Raw genomic sequence first — 16,488 nt, 5'->3', positions numbered from 1 at the left:
AGGAGTTTCTGCCTCTGGCAGTTAGGGATAGAAACCACACCTTGTTATTCCTGCTTCCTCTAAAAACAGCCAGGTAAACTTGGAGTGTGAGCACTCCGGATTTGGGAGAGGGTTGTGCAAAGGAGTTTGGCTAGGAACCGTGAGGAAGGGGAAGGGAGGCGATCTGAAGGAAGAGAGAGCCCCTGAAATTCGTCGGTCCTGCCATTCTGGGATTGGGCCGCTGAGGAAGGGACTGCCTCGTTCACCATCTCCCTTTTTGTCTTCCCACTTGCCTCCCTGATATCAGTTTTACTTTCCTTAGATCCTTTAGTCTTTAACTAGAAGGGGCTGGGAAGGGGCTGTGTGTCATCTCCAGCTGTCCCTGTGACAGCCCACCTAGCCCCGTCAACACTTCTCCGCGGAGCTCCAAGTCCCTCCCCATCCTCTTTTCTTCTTCCATCGCCCCCCCCCAACAATGGTCTCTCCCGATGCTCAGTGGCGCTGGGGGGTGGGGGAGGGAGGGCGGAGGCGGGGCCGGAGCCTGCTGGGGGGCAGGTCTGCGCTGCCGCTTCCCCTGGTACCCGGAGCAGTCGCCGCTGCCGCCAGCCCCACGGCCAGGACCCCCGCCCTCACCCGGACTCCCTTATCCGGGGGACCCAGCCCAGGTAAGACCCCTCTCTCAGTCTCTCGGCTCCACCCCGCCCCGGGCAGAAGCATCCTCGCCTTGCCTTGCAGCCATTTTATCCTCCGATGCTTTGCTTGTGGGAAGGGTGACCGTCCCTCTTTAAGGCTGAGGGAATTGGTGGTGGTTTGAATGGACGTTTATTGTGGTTGCTGTGCTGATCAGAGAAGGAGAAAAAAAACATTGCGTATATATATATATATATTTCATATATGTATATATATATAGGGAGGAGGGGTGTTTTTCTCTACCTTAACCAAGTCCCTACTACCCTCCTCAGATATTAACGGGCTGGGGGTTTGTATGGTGGAACAGGGTTCCTTCAAACTCCAATTCCCAACTCATCTTCCCCCGCCTCCTTGCCTCCCCCCATGAGTGATAAATGACCTTGGCTGGGGCCAGAGAATGGATGCTGTCTCAGTCTGTGCGCCTGGACTTGAGTTGCCCGGGGGGTGGAGGAAGGGCAGGAGAAGGAGGGAGGGGAGGGAATGATGAACGGAAACGCTGGGTAGGTAGAGGTGGTAGATGAATAGGCTTAGGGGCACGGATGGCGGGGGATGGGGGCAGTTGCTCCGGGGTGGGGGGAAGGGGTGTTGAGTAGGCACTCGTCCAGCAGCAGAATCAAGGGTGAGGGGAGGCGCTCAGAGAATCGGTTCAGTCAGTTCTAGGGGCTCGTCTCTTACACCAGAGCGGAGCGGGATGGGGACGGTCGCCGCAGATGCTGGCAGGTGCAGTCTCTGCGCGTGTGCGCGTGGAGTTCTCCCCCTGCGCCCCTGCCTTTCCGTATTCCGTCTTGGGCATTCTCAGCTGACACCTTGATCTTCTTCCCTCAGATACTCCATCTTCCCAACCCTAGGGTAGCATGTAGGGAGGGGAGGTGCAGCCTTGGCTGTCCTGGGGTGGGGACCGAGGCTCAGTCACCCAGCTGTAATGGGGAGGGGTGCTCCAGAGCCTCCCCCTCCATGGATGTTTTGATAAGTGACTGCTTCTTAACGACCTTGTCACCTGGGCTAGGGTGGGTTGGGGAATCCAGGTGGCTTCCAAAGTCAGGGGTTTTGATGGGGGGAGGGGGCTTCTGGACCCTCCCCGCCTTATCCAGGGCTGATTCAGTTATCCTGAAAGGAAGCTTTTGCTCAGAGTCTCCCCCCTCCCTCCATCCTCTGCAGAAAATCTCCTGGGCACATTTTCCGGTCAGGTGAAGCCAGCCAACCTTAAAGGGCCCTGTAACCCTGAATCTTGTCTCCTTTAACCCCCACCTCTCCGAGTCCTGTCTCCTCTCCCACAGGCTTAGCCACCCTGTGCTGCTTCGGGGGCTAAAAATAACACCACTTCCTCACCAGCTCAAAGAATTTGTCTTCCTTCTGTCCCTCCTGACCTCCTGGGCTTGTTGGCCCTGGGGGAGCTGGCTGTTGAGCCATCGTATCCTGCTGTGGCTCTGGGGGCCTTGTCTACCCTTCCCGTACCTCTCAGGGGCGGATAGTGTTAACAAACAAGGGGCATGGCTCCTGGTGGGTCCATCTGCCTCCTTCAGGGTTTGGAGGGAGATTCTAGTTGGGAAAGAAAGGAGAGGCAAGCAAATTGCATGCATGAAGGGGATTCCACTGTTCCCTTTCTTTCGTGGGGGATGATTTGGGTCCTGAACCACAAAGAAAAGAAGGTGATGTAGGGGTCACTGGTTCTGGTCATCGTGGTCCAGTGCCCACATCTGACCTGAGGGGTAGGACTCTGCTTGCCAGTGCTTCTTTCTGAACTACATAGCATTACTTACCCCCTTTGCCAGGGCCACCGTGTGTGTGTGTGTGTGTGTGTGTGTGTGTGTGTGTGTGTGTGTGTGTGTGTGTGTGTGTGATATTTAATGAAGGCCCTGGATGGGTGGGAGCAGGAGGCAGGATGTTTTTCGGGGAATGATCTCTGATCAGAATCTGGTCCTGCTTCCTCTGCTTCTGTGAAGAAAGAGGGGGTTCTCCTATGCCTGCCTCTGGAGGATGTCTTTTGTGGTGGGGAGGTCCAAGGCCCTCTTCCTTCTACATCAGCCTCCTACGCAATGCGGTATTTATGGACTCCCTTTTCCTTGACTCCTGGAGGAGGAGCAGAAAGGATTAAGGGGGATTAGGAAGGGAGGCCATGGGGGAATGAGGTGCAACTGTAGACCTTAGACCCCCATGTTGGAAATGTACATGTTTGATCAGTCATTGCCACTCCCACCCCCACCAATGAAAGGGGGGCCTACTTATGACATCCTGAAGGAAGGTGGCAATAGCCAGTCATCACCTCTTTCTTAGATTTTGGTGTGCCTTTTTTTCCATGACCTTAGGTTCCGGGTCTCCCTTTTTGTGAGTCTTCCATTGTTTGTCTGGAAGGAGACAATGTGGGTCCAGCTGCTGGAATTCGTTTGAACACAGACAGAGGGGTCTTGGGACTCTGTTTTGGGAGGATACAATAGCATCCAAGTATGACTCCCCTGCTTTGCCCTTGCTGCTTACTGCTTCTTTCACATTTTTCAATCTAATAGGAAGGAAGGAAACTAATAGAATGTCTATTGTGAGATTAAATTCTCACATCAACTTGGAGAAATAGAGATTATTATCCCCAATTTAAATATAAGGACTCTGAGGCTTAGAGATGTTAAATGACCTTCTCAAAATCAGTTAGTAAATGGCAGAGCTGGGATTTCAACGCATGTCGTATAACTGTCCTGTGCTTTGCACTGAAGCAGCTTTCTCCTTGCCAGTATCCCTTTCTGTTGCTCACCCTAAAGAGCATCCACAGGGCTTTTGTTCTGGCATCTTGTGAAGGAGTAGAGGGCATCTCCGTACGTTATTATCACCACAAAGAGTAATAACTAATATTTATTCATCAATTTTTATGTGCCAGGTATTATGGTAAAGAGCTTACATACATTATGTCATTTAATCCTTACTTTTCCCTGCTTAAATAAGAGGCAACTAAGGCTTGGAGGTTCAGAGACATGCCCATGGTCACTTAGCTAGTAAGTGCTGAAGCAGGAAGTCAAACCCAAGTCTGTCTGACTCTGGAAGCTGAGCTATCACCCACTGAGCTATGTTGGGAGAAGACCTCTCCCTGTGAGGCCTATAAACATGAAACCTGAGGGAAGGACTGTGGAAGCCCCACCTTCAGATGCCATCAGTGGGCTGAAGGCAATAGGTTGGAGGACGCAGTGCTCCTTCTCTACCTTCTCTCCAAGCTCCGCCCTCAGTAAGAAACCCAGACCAGACTGGAGTAGGTAGTTCTGGTTTCTCTATCTCCTCTGGTGTTCTTGGCAGGTTGGTGGTAAAGCAAAAAGTCTGATCTTGATGTGCGGCAGGGGGTCGGGAGAAGGGCTCTGGGTAGATGACTGTGACTTTGGAGCGAATCCCATGGGTCTAGTCTCCAAGGTCAAAGTAAGGGGGCTTATACTGAATGGCCCATAGTAGGCCCAGGTAGTCATCCCTTTTTACCGAGTGGGACTTGAGGCAAGGAGACCATCTCTGTCATACATGGCCCAGGTGGGGCTCTGTGTCAGCAGGAGCTCTATGTTGGCCTTCTTCAGTGTCTTAGGCCTCACAACCTCCTTTTTCTCCCTCTTATTTTTTTCTAGATCTCCAGAGGCTCCTGGAAGAGAAGTAGCAGCCTTTTCTGAGTTATCCTGGCTCCCCAGCTTAGCCTCCACAACCTGGTTCCCCCTCCCCTTCCTGTTCCCCCTCTCCCCTTCTCCCTTCCCAATGCACCCAACTGAACTGGGTGTGGGCCAAAGCTCCTCTCCCTCCTTTCCCCTCCTAAACACACACTGGCCGGGCCCTATATTCTCCTATTCTGTACTCAAAGATACTCGAACACACTTCATCTAAGTAACAGGGGGACAGGGTCTTTCTGACTCCACGAGTCCTTGAGCAAAATCTGAATAAGGAGTGTAGGAGATCTGGTGAAGTATTCCCAAAGCCCCATCATGGAAGAGGGTTTCAGAGACCGGGCAGCTTTCATCCGTGGGGCCAAAGACATTGCCAAGGAAGTCAAGAAGCATGCAGCCAAGAAGGTGGTGAAGGGCCTGGACAGAGTCCAGGATGAATATTCCCGGAGATCCTACTCCCGCTTTGAGGAGGAGGACGATGATGATGACTTCCCTGCCTCTGCTGATGGCTATTACCGTGGGGAAGGGGCCCAGGATGAGGAGGAAGGTGGCGCATCTAGTGATGCCACTGAGGGCCATGACGAGGATGACGAGATCTACGAGGGGGAATATCAGGGCATCCCCCGGGCAGAGTCTGGGGGCAAAGGCGAGCGGATGGCAGATGGGGCAACCCTGGCTGGAGTGAGGGGGGGCTTGGGTGACGGGGAGGGCCCCCCTGGGGGCCGGGGAGAGGCACAGCGGCATAAAGAACGGGAAGAACTGGCCCAGCAGTATGAAGCCATCCTACGGGAGTGTGGCCACGGCCGCTTCCAGTGGACACTGTATTTCGTGCTTGGTTTGGCGCTGATGGCTGATGGTGTCGAGGTCTTTGTGGTGGGCTTCGTGCTGCCCAGTGCTGAGAAGGACATGTGCCTGTCTGACTCCAACAAAGGCATGCTGGGTAAGATTCTCAACGAGCACTCTAGCCCCATCCTGCCCCAAACTCTGGAAACACTCCTGTTCCTGAGAACTGCTCCTGTCCTCACCACTGGGCTCCTAAGGACCCTGCTCCCAGGATGCCCCAGAGGCTTCAGGGTTCCTCTGCAAACTCCCCACCCCCGCCCCCTCCTCTGGAGGTTGGGTCATGGTGAGGTTGGTTGTGCAAGAGAGGCCTGAGGGAGGGCAGCTGGGCTGGGGCCAGTGGTTGGGTGGTGGTCTGCTTAGTTCTGCAGGAGGTGGCCATGGTGGGATGGGCCCCCATTTAATGTTTCTTCAGAGCCTTCCCTCTTGTTATCCTGATCCATTCCCCTTTTGGGGGAACAAGAAGTCAGTATCCAAATTCCTTGGTTTACGTGAGGAGAGTCAGTTTGGGGTGGTGGGGGTGGGGGAAGAATCCTCGGCCTTCAGCCAGAGAAGCTGGTCACACTTGCTCTTGGTTAGCCTTGGGAGTGTTCAGGGGCCAGCGAGTGGTCCTTAATGGCCCTTCCTGATGGGGACCCGGAGGGAGGAAATCCCCTAGATTCACTCAGAAGGGATCAGGTCTTGCTCTGTCGCCAAGTTGCCATGAGATCTTGGGCAGTTCCCTTCTCCCTGGGGCTTGGCTTGGGCCTGGATAAAATGCAGAGTTTGGAGTAGATGACTTTTAAGATCAATTCCAACTCTGATTTTATGAAGGAAGTAAGAAACAGGAGAGTTTTAAGACCAGAAGTATTGGAGCTGGAAAGAGTAAAGGATGGATTTTGTGCGTGGGATTTCCTGGGAAGATTGAAGCAATGGAGCCTCTTTCCCAGGGAACATGAGACACCTCCTGCTGCTTTGAGAGCATCACGGCAGAAAGAATAGAGGGGACCCTGGGAGGGTCCGGGAATCTAGGCAGATCCATTCCTCATTCCAGGCAAGCCAGAGATGGGGGTGTCATGTATGTGTGTGCATGTACATGTGTGTGCGTGACAGCAAGAGAGTGAGAAGTGAGAGCGAGCAAGAAGGAATGAGGGAAAGAAAGAGGAGAATTCTAGGGATCTCCCATACCTGCATCCCTGCCTTTGAACCCCTGGCCTGCAGAGATGGCCTTCCATTTTTGCTCACATAATTCATCTTCTCTCACTTGCTCTCATCTCTGGGTAGACTTAGCTTCTAGAAGTCCTTCAGATCCTCCATCCATGCTCCTGCAGTTTCAGCTCATTTAAATATTTGGCAAGTGGGAGAATTGAAATGTGTCTGCTCATACCCCTTCTGCCCCTGTTTTCCTCCTTCCAGGCCTCATTGTCTACCTGGGCATGATGGTGGGAGCCTTCCTCTGGGGAGGGCTGGCTGATCGGCTGGGTCGAAGACAATGTCTGCTCATATCACTCTCAGTCAACAGCGTCTTCGCCTTTTTCTCATCTTTCGTCCAGGGTTATGGCACTTTCCTTTTCTGCCGCCTCCTTTCTGGCGTCGGGTGAGTGTCCACTTCCTAAGCCCCTGGAGAGCAGGGCTGGGTCTTGGTCACTGTTATATCTCTAGGGCCCAGCACAGTGCCAGGCACACCAGTGCACCTCAGATATGTGTGAGTTGAATGAGTGAATTTCTTTCTTTTCCCACCATCTTCGGGCCAGCTTCTCCCTGTCCAGGACCTGTCTACTGCCTGTGCAGAATGCCATTCCATGTGTGGTTCACTCCTGAGTCTTCCACCCTATGCTTTAGTTCCATTCTGAGCCCGGCTCCATGCAGAGGCCTAGTGGGTTTCAGCTTCACCCCTGGGTACCTGTGGACCCTTGAGTTATCCCCTTCCCAGAGTCTAAATATTTCCTACGTTCAATAACAGACCTTGTTAATACCCCCACCTGCCAGAACTCTGAAGTCTTGACCCACCCAACTCCTACACTTCCTCAGCCACCTGCATGTACTCTCTGCATTGTCTCCAAGCTCTCTTCTGGCCTGCTCCCATATATGTGCCCTCAGATGCCTCTTTGCTCTTTTTCCTTTGGGGATTTCCCCTCTTTTCTGTAATTATCTTCCCTCCCTTCCAACTCTGTAGTCATCTTCAAGATTCAATGTTTGTTCCTTCCCATTCCCCGAGACCTGCCTGCCTGTTTCCCAGCTTCCCAAGGATGAGTGCTTGATGGCTGGTGGTGAGGGAGCTTATAGGGCACATGTGAGAGAGAGTCTCTTTAAAAGGTCCAGAAGATGAAAGGGACTTGGGGATCCAGAGCACTGGGGCAGGGAGGGGATCAAGAATATGGCCATTTTCCAATGCTGAATTCTTGCAATGCCCTCCAGGATTGGAGGGTCCATCCCCATCGTCTTCTCCTATTTTTCGGAGTTTCTGGCCCAGGAGAAACGTGGGGAGCATTTGAGCTGGCTCTGCATGTTTTGGATGATTGGTGGAGTGTACGCAGCTGCTATGGCTTGGGCCATCATCCCCCACTACGGTGAGCAGCCCCCAGAAGATGCACCCCAGACTCCCTCCTCTCCTGTGCTCCCTGTGGTAGGACCTTCCAGCCTCTGGCCTCTCTGCTGATGCTGTGACTCTGTCCCTGCCAGGGTGGAGCTTTCAGATGGGGTCCGCTTACCAGTTCCACAGCTGGAGGGTCTTTGTCCTCGTCTGCGCCTTTCCTTCTGTGTTTGCCATTGGGGCTCTGACCACACAGCCTGAGAGCCCCCGTTTCTTCCTGGAGGTGAATGGGGCTGGGGGTGGGCTGGGGGAAGGGCAGCAGGGGCTCCTGTATTCAAACACCCACTGTGGGTTTGGTTTGGTCCCATGTGGCTGCTTTCCTTCCTCACAGGGTCCAAGGTCTGGGGGACTTTATCTTGCTTCCTTTGTCTTAGAGTGTATTTCCAGAGGAGTTCTGTGGGTGGAGAAACCATGGGACCTGCTCAACCATGGGTGGCTTAAGGTTTTGCAGGCAGAGGTCCTGGCCCTGGCCCTGACTTTACAGTTCAAAAGAGGATCTACTGCCTACTCCTTCCCCCTCCAACTTTATCTTGATCCAGCAGGGTTAGGATGCTGCCCCTTCTCTGACTACATACTTGCCCACCATCATCATTTCCCTTGTTTTCAGTTTTCTCTTTCCATTGGACCAGGGGATTCCCTAAGACTTGGGTTAGGACCCTGGATTCCCCCACTCTTGCCCAAGTCTGATGATATCTTGCTGTACTCCCGCTTGGGCTCTTGCAGAGTGGATGATGGATGTGCACATAGGTCACATAGCGGCACATAGGGGTTGGGGGTAGGAGCCTTTTTGTGTCCTGTGATTCCATAAGCCAGGCTGAGGGAGGGGGTCTATAACCCTGGGTCAGGGAGGGGCTAACCTGGATATGGGGATTGTGTCTGTGGCTCTAGAACGGGAAACATGATGAGGCCTGGATGGTACTGAAGCAGGTCCATGACACGAACATGAGAGCCAAGGGGCATCCTGAGCGAGTCTTCTCAGTAAGCCACAGTCCTCCCCCTCAGTCCTCCAAGCCCCCACCTGGCCCCTCTTTGGATACCTCCTGCAGTCCCCACCCACCTTCCTAGGCAACTCTGGCCACACTCTCCCTCAACGAGATCCCTCAGGGTATCATGTCCACCTCCTGCCTCCCATTTTGCTACTGCGGGAGAAACTGAGGTACCTGGAAGGGGTGGAAAGTACAGACTGTGTGACTGCTCACTCCTTCTCTTGACCCTAGGTAACCCACATTAAGACAATTCATCAGGAGGATGAGTTGATTGAGATCCAGTCAGACACAGGGACCTGGTACCAGCGCTGGGGGGTCCGGGCCTTGAGCCTGGGAGGGCAGGTAATGGGGTATGGGATGGTGGAGAGAAAGAAGGGAGTGGGAGAGATGGAGAGGAAGGCAGAGCTTGAGCCTGGGTGTGGGGGTGATGCGTGAACTGAAGGGAGGTGGTAGGGCAGAAGAATGGGAATCTTTAGGTGCTAAAACTACTGGCTAGCAGCCACTGTCTGACTGTCCTGTTCCACCTAGGTTTGGGGGAATTTCCTCTCCTGTTTTGGTCCAGAATATCGCCGCATCACTCTGATGATGATGGGTGTTTGGTTCACCATGTCGTTCAGGTGAGGAGGTGGGTGGGGCGGGTGGTATGTGGTGGATGTGATGGTTTGTGGGTTGGGAGAGAGGTGGAGAAAATGGAAGTGAAGGGGACGAATAATGAGGAAGGTGCTTTTCAGAGCCCCTCTCATCCTCCACCCTATACTTCACTCATTAATCCAACAAACTTATATTACAGGCTGAACAGTATTAGTTTCTATTCTGTGCCAGGTACTCTGATGGGATGGAATAGATGTGGTCCCGGTCCTCATGGAGTTTACATTTTGGTCCGGGAGCTAGAGAAAACTAGCTGTAAAGCAGTGTGATGGGTGCCACGGTGGGGGAAGTGCTTCTGGAACACATGAGCAGGCTTTCCAGCCCAGATCTGGGGTGGGCTGGGAAGGGAATCTAAGTCCTAAAGGATGAATAGGAGTTAGATAGGCTGAGGGTGGGATGGGGAGACTGTTTTAAACAGAAGGAAGAGCAAATGCCTGGGAGGTAAGAAATAATATGGTGGGAGGGTTAGAAGAACCTGAAGTCCCCCAGAACCACAGCAATTGGTGAAAGATGAGATGAGGTGAGAGATGAGGCTGGGGAGGTGAGCAAGGTCCTAACATGAGCTGACTCCTGTATTTCGCCCTCCTTCTGGACTGCGTGGCTCTGATCCTTGAGCCCTGTCTGATTCCATTGCCCTTGACTCTTCAGCTACTATGGCCTGACTGTCTGGTTTCCCGACATGATCCGCCATCTCCAAGCAGTGGACTACGCAGCCCGCACCAAAGTGTTCCCTGGGGAACGTGTAGAGCATGTGACTTTTAACTTTACCCTGGAGAATCAGATCCACCGAGGGGGACAGTACTTCAATGACAAGTATGTGGGGACCTTTACACTTCACTCCTTCCATCCCTTCTACCCTTTGCCTCTTTTGTGAGTCTGGGGATTTGGAGACAAGGTGTTTGGGGGCAAAGAGCCATGGTTCTCCTCAGCGCTGCAGCTTCCTGTTACTTCACTAAGGAACTGAGTCTTGGAGGAGGGTATAAGGATGAGGGGAAAGTGGCTCTCATCATCCTGGCCTTACAGGTTTATTGGGCTGCGTCTGAAGTCAGTGTCCTTTGAGGACTCCCTATTTGAGGAGTGTTATTTCGAGGATGTCACATCCAGCAACACTTTCTTCCGCAACTGCACGTTCATCAACACCGTGTTCTATAACACTGGTAAGGTGGGGTGGCTAATGGCTGACAGACTAAAGGGTTGGGTGGATCTTGAGCCAGGGAAAAGGAGCCTTCTTTATTTCCTAACTGAGTGTTCTCAAGCTGAGCTCTCTGGAGCCTTGGAGGCGGTATGGGGGCCTATTAGCTACTACCAATAATTACAAAAATCTAATAGAAATTGAACATTTTTCTGTGATAAATAGAACATCTGACAAAAACATCAAGTTCCTTTGCCTTTGGCTAGAATTGAAACAGCTCAGTGTGGTGATATTAATGCATTTTTGAAGAGGGCAAAAATCATTCAAAACAGTGTCCTTGGGAAACAGAAAAGCAAAGGGATATTTGGTGGAGAAAAGGGAGTCAGTGCCTTAATCCATTTCTTTAACAGTGATTCTCAAACTGTATGCACATGAAAGGCTGGTTTTGTGAGCTAGACTGAGGTTTCCCACCTCTAAATGGAGTACTGGGTGAGTTTTCCCACCTTGCAGGAAAAAATAATGGATAGGATTTTTAATATTTTGCTCAGTAATTCATCCTAAACTCATGGCACTGCTACTGCTTATAGTCAGCTAGAGCAGACAGAAAGAATGAACGGGAAAGAAGCAGACACTATTAATGGGAAAACTGGGAAACAGCCAGCCACAGTTTCATTTGGTAGACCATGGTCATTTTGTGCTGTAAAGAGTTCTAGTTCGTATGGTGATGTTATCTGATGCTTTGCCATGAGTGCCCTGAATGATTCTGAGAGCCATCCCAGCTAACGCCCTCAAAGGCAGAGCCCTGAGCATAGCAGTAGCAGCTCCCTCTCACATCTACCCTGTCCGCCTGTCTTGGCCTTCGCCCCCAGACTTGTTTGAGTACAAGTTTGTGAACAGCCGTCTCGTGAACAGCACATTCCTGCACAACAAGGAGGGCTGCCCACTGGACGTGACAGGGACAGGTGAAGGCGCCTACATGGTGTATTTCGTCAGCTTCTTGGGGACGCTGGCTGTGCTTCCTGGGAACATTGTGTCTGCCCTGCTCATGGACAAGATTGGCAGGCTCCGGATGCTTGGTAAGGCGGGGAGGCTGGCAGGTGGTGCGTCCAAACTGTTTAGGGGGCTGGGGGAAGGGGAAGGCTGTCACTGGGCTTCTCAGCTTAGTCTGTGGAAAGCTTAGCCAGAAGCTAAGACAGAAGGTTCTGTCTCTCACATCTTCTGCTTGGGGGTGGCTGCAGGACAGGGAGGGGTCTGGTGGGGAAGCTCTTCTGAGGGTAGGAGGTAGGCAGAATAGCAAGTTCAGGGCACAGGCTTTGAGGTCATGGGTTTTGAATCTCAGCTCCACCGCCTACCTTGGGCAAGTCACTTTACCTCTGTGAGCCCAGCTGTCTCATCTGCAACATGGTGGTGATGATAGTACCCGTCTCATGAGGCTGACTTATTAGCAATGTGTGTAAACCATCAAGTTGCTTGGCCCATAGCCTGCACTGAAGAAATGGTTGGTACTGAATTGTTAATAAGACAATTATAAGGGAGGCTGGGGATGAGTGGAAAGCCTTTCTTTTGGGTACCTTGGCAAAAAGAGAGTCTCATCCTGGGCTGCGCTCAACGCTGGTCGACAGAACAGTGTGGGCTGTGGCCAAGCTCATGCTGCTTTCTCCTTCCCTGGCTCTAGCTGGCTCCAGCGTGATGTCCTGTGTCTCCTGCTTCTTCCTGTCTTTTGGGAACAGCGAGTCAGCCATGATCGCTCTGCTCTGCCTTTTTGGGGGGGTCAGCATTGCATCCTGGAATGCGCTGGACGTGTTGACTGTTGAACTCTACCCCTCGGACAAGAGGTAGTTGGAGTGTGGTAGGGGCAGGGCAGCAGGTTTAGTGCTCAGAGGACAGGACAGAAATGGGGTGAGGAAGGGGGCTGATTGGGAAAAGCATCTTTAGGGGTAAAAGGGTACATATTCCCCTTGAGTTTCTCCTCTACAAGTTGGTAGCTTTTATATTCACTCCTTGCAGTCTTAACTATTAACCTAATTTTTTGGTGTCCTTTCCTCCTTGCCTCCCAATTTATCTGTATTCCCTGATATGCATCCCTCACCTCTCTAATCTCTCCATCTTTCCTCTCCCTCTTTGACACTGCCTGCCGTCTCTCCTTCACTTTCCCACCTACCCACCCTTCCCCCACAAACCCTCCCATGCCTCTTCCTTTGTCTCCCTCCTGGGCCGGGCCCCTGCATCCTGCGTGCTGCGCTGGGGGACTCCTGAGCAGGACCACAGCCTTCGGCTTCCTGAATGCTCTGTGTAAGCTGGCAGCTGTGCTGGGGATCAGCATCTTCACATCCTTTGTGGGAATCACCAAGGCCGTCCCCATCCTCTTTGCCTCAGCTGCTCTTGCCCTTGGTAGTTCTCTGGCCCTGAAGCTGCCCGAGACGCGGGGGCAGGTGCTGCAGTGAGAGTCTCTGGGGCTTCGGGGGTGGCAGGCACACTGTGAGACCAACAATTCCTTCTTCCCCTTCCCTGCCCTGCCATCCTGGCCACAAAGAGCCCTCATTCCCCGCTCCCGTTTGGTGTCTTAGCCGTGTGTGCGTGTGTGTGCGTGTGTATGTGTGTGCACGTGCGTGACCCCGTGGGCAGGGACTACAGGGAAGGCTCCTCCATCCTAGGTTTGGGGTGCAGTCCTGTCCCCACCTCCTCCCGCCCTTGACTTCGCCCAAGAGAAGGCTTGGCCCCACACTTCTCCCCAGTGTTAGTGAGAGGCCCTTGCTCTTCCCGGCGCCTGGGACTCCAGAACAGGCTTCCTGCCTTCCCCCTCATTCCCTCTGCCTGGGCCCTGGTGAAAGCACAGGCGTGTGGCTATGATGGTGGCGGGGGCCTAGTGTAGACCACGGACCAAAAGAACTTAGAGTCGTAAGGGCGTAAAGTGCCCTCTCATGCCTCCTGTTGGATGCTGGGGGAGTAGCAATAAACCTCAGCCCCCTGGCCTCCATTTCCTTCTCAATTTGGGCTACAAGAAGCCTGAATTTTATGAAATTAGCTTTCTGATTCTTATTTATTTATATATTAAGTTCTGAGGCAGCTCAGCAGGACTGTGTGTGTGAGTGCTTGTGTACATTTATGTGTGTGTGTGTGTGCGTGCTGTGAGGTGGGGGTGTCGTTATACTGTCCTCAGATACAAGCCAAGGGTAACTTCAGTGGACACACACACAACCCTGCCTCCCACAGTACCTCCCCTAATCTTGTTTCTGTGCCGGGCCTGGGTGGGAGGAGCCCTAGGCCAGGCTGGGATAAGAGTCCCACAGTCTAGGGAGAGCTGAGGGCACCTGACAAGGTCCATCTCCTCCCCTCCTCTCAAGAAGCACAGGCCTCCTCTGGAATGAGAGGCTCTACCCGCTATAGCACAGACAGGCACAGCACAGCAGCCCTCCCACCTCCAGCCTGTCCCCTCACAGGCAGGGGAGCGGGGGAGGGAAAGAAACCAGTCATATGGTCCAACCAGCAGATCAAAAGCACAAGGAGCTGGGGCGGGGCAGGAACTGGGGCCTTCCCAGCAACTCTGTAAAGTGGGAAGAGTTTAGGCAGTAAGCCAGGGACTCCTAATGCAGGGACCAGAAGCCTCAGTCTCCCCGTCTCACCCCTTCCACAGGATAGCCCCTATAGGTTAAGCTGCCCCTGCCCCACCCTACTCTGTGTGGCTGCTTTCTTTGGTGCCCCCTTTCCCCCACCGTAGCTGTGATGTGTCGTAGTTTTTAGCTGTTTGTGAATGTTAAAAAAAAGTTAAAAGGAAAAAAGTGAAAACAATAAAAAAAGAAAATCCAAATTCACCCTCCTCATGCCGCGTCTGGTGCCCCCCACCCTATGGTCACTCCCATTTTATAACACTGAACCAGGTGGTGACTGTTTAACTCTTTGATGTCTGTGCTCAAAGGACTGCCTTCTCCAGTGCCCAGTGTACGAGTGTGTGCCCTCTTTCCTTACCCTTCACTTGCTGGACGCAGCCCTCTCCCCTGCAACCCCCTGGAGGGACCCATCCATCTCCCTTACTCTCCTGGGGAGCCCTAAACCCAACTCTGTTGATGTAAAAAATGAAAATATTGATGAAAAATAAAAAGGAAACAAATCCTTAAAATCTATGTCTGCTTCTTTGCCTCTACCTACGTCCAACTCTGAGACAGTCCTGGGAGGGGAAGACGGTGAGATGGAAAAACAACTCCTCTCTCTCTAAACTGAAGGCCAGAATAACATGATGCATCACACTTACTTCCTGAGTTGGCCTCTCTATCCTGACCTTTCCACTTCTACAGATGGAGCGCCCCCTCGGTCTCCTAGATTTGAAAACCTGGGGTAATGTCCTACAACTCAATAGCAAAAAAACTAATAACCTAATTAAAAAATGGGCTAAGGACTTGAATAGCCATTTTTCCAAATAAGACATAAAATGACCAATAGGTATATATAAAAAAATGCTCAATGTCACTAATCATCAGGGAAGTGCAAATCAAAACCATAATGAGATACCACCTCATACCTGTCAGGATAGCTATTATATATATATAAAGTGTTGGCAAAGATGTGGAGAAATTGGAACCCCTGCACATTGTTGGTGGGAATGCAAAATGGTGCAGGCACTCTGGAAAATATGGAAGTTCCTCAAAAAATTAAAAATAGAACTACCATATGATCCAGCAATCCCACTTCTGGGTATTTATCCAAAAGAATTGAAATCAGGATCTTGGAGAGGTATTAGCACTCACGTTCATTGCAAAATATCACAATGGCTAAGATGTGGAAACAACCTAAACATCCACTGACAAATGAATGGATAAAGAAAATATAGTATGTACATAACAATGGAATACTTGCCAGCCTTAAAAAAGGAAATTCTGCTATGATAAACCATGAGGACATTATGCTAAGTGAGATAAGCCAGTCACAGAAAGACTAATATGCATGATTCCACTTTATCTAAAATAGTCAAATAGAATCAGAGTGGAATGTTGGTTACTAGGGGCTGGAGGAGAAGAGAATGGGGAGTTGCCAATCAACAGGCATAAAATTTCAGTTAAGCAAGATGATTAAGCTCTAGAGATCTGCTGTATGACACTGTACCTATAGTCAGTGATAACGTATTGATTGCACACTTAAAAAAAATTGTTAAGACAGATCTCAAGAGTTTTTGCCATAATAAAATAATATTTACAAAAACATTTAAAAAATTTAAAAACTCCAAAAATGAAAATAAACAAAAACTTGGAGTAATATTTCTTGAGAACAGAACCAGCTTTCCTCCAAATCCTTTTGTGTGTTTTTTAAAAATATAGATTCCAGATTCCATTCCTGACTTGTGGAATCAGAATCCTTTTTTGGAAGAGAGTTGACCTAGAATCCACATTTTAAACAAGCTCCCTTGGGAATTTTTATCTGTGAGGAAATCTGAAAAGTACTGCCTGAGGTTTACCATTGACTCTCCTCTCACTCTAGTCCATTTCTGTTGTAATCAAGCCGTTTTCTGACTTTTTAAAAATGGTAGCTCTCAGCTTCCCTGGTGGCGCAGCAGTTGAGAATCTGCCTGCCAATGCAGGGCACACGGGTTCGAGCCCTGTTCTGGGAGAATCCCACATGCCGCGGAGCAACAAGGCCCGTGAGCCACAACTACTGAGCCTGCGCGTCTGGAGCCTGTGCTCCGCAACAGGAGAGGCCGCGATGATGAGAGGCCCGCGCACCGCGATGAAGAGTGGCCCCCACTTGCCACAACTAGAGAAAGCCCTCGCACAGAAACGAAGACCCAACACACCCAAAAATAAATAAATAAAAAAATAAAAGACTACTACTAAAAAAAAAAAAAAAAAAAAAATTAAAAAATGGTAGCTCCCAAATCAACTCCTTCCTTTCCATTTCAACAGCTGACCTCTAGGTCAGGGTTCTGCCTTCACCATTGGTTAATCTCTGTGCCTATTTCCTATGCCAACCCACTTACACGTCACTGCCAGATCAATCTGCCCCAAAATGCTCTTTGGCATCCTTTCCTCAACA

General features: G+C 51.2%; 1 protein-coding gene across 2 annotated transcripts; it reads left to right on the top strand.

The window, feature by feature from the left end:
• The first annotated feature begins 518 nt into the window (after positions 1–518).
• SV2A (synaptic vesicle glycoprotein 2A) lies at positions 519–14,562 on the top strand. 2 transcript variants are annotated; one of them, XM_007177953.3, is made up of 13 exons: positions 519–644; positions 4,260–5,229; positions 6,525–6,705; positions 7,527–7,678; positions 7,791–7,924; positions 8,590–8,679; positions 8,919–9,029; positions 9,216–9,304; positions 9,984–10,148; positions 10,359–10,492; positions 11,337–11,543; positions 12,143–12,302; positions 12,728–14,562. In XM_007177953.3, exons 2-13 carry the CDS (start codon positions 4,608–4,610, stop codon positions 12,909–12,911), a joined length of 2,229 nt encoding a protein of 742 aa, XP_007178015.2. In that variant the 5' UTR covers positions 519–644; positions 4,260–4,607; the 3' UTR covers positions 12,912–14,562. The 2 variants fall into 2 exon arrangements, with proteins under 2 accessions (XP_007178015.2, XP_007178016.2); XM_007177954.2 differs by lacking the exon at positions 8,590–8,679.
• The last annotated feature ends 1,926 nt before the right edge of the window (positions 14,563–16,488 follow it).

Source organism: Balaenoptera acutorostrata, chromosome 1, assembly GCF_949987535.1.
Source record: "Balaenoptera acutorostrata chromosome 1, mBalAcu1.1, whole genome shotgun sequence".
NCBI lineage: Eukaryota > Metazoa > Chordata > Mammalia > Artiodactyla > Balaenopteridae > Balaenoptera > Balaenoptera acutorostrata.
This window is presented reverse-complemented; position numbering and strand designations above follow the sequence as displayed.

Bases quoted from the DNA above. Each gene is read 5' to 3' on its own strand.
- SV2A (XM_007177953.3), top strand. From the start codon at position 4,608: ATGGAAGAGGGTTTCAGAGACCGGGCAGCTTTCATCCGTGGGGCCAAA. The intron at 6,706-7,526 runs GTGAGTGTCCAC...AATGCCCTCCAG, and splicing joins CGCCTCCTTTCTGGCGTCGG to GATTGGAGGGTCCATCCCCA. The intron at 8,680-8,918 runs GTAAGCCACAGT...TCTTGACCCTAG, and splicing joins ATCCTGAGCGAGTCTTCTCA to GTAACCCACATTAAGACAAT.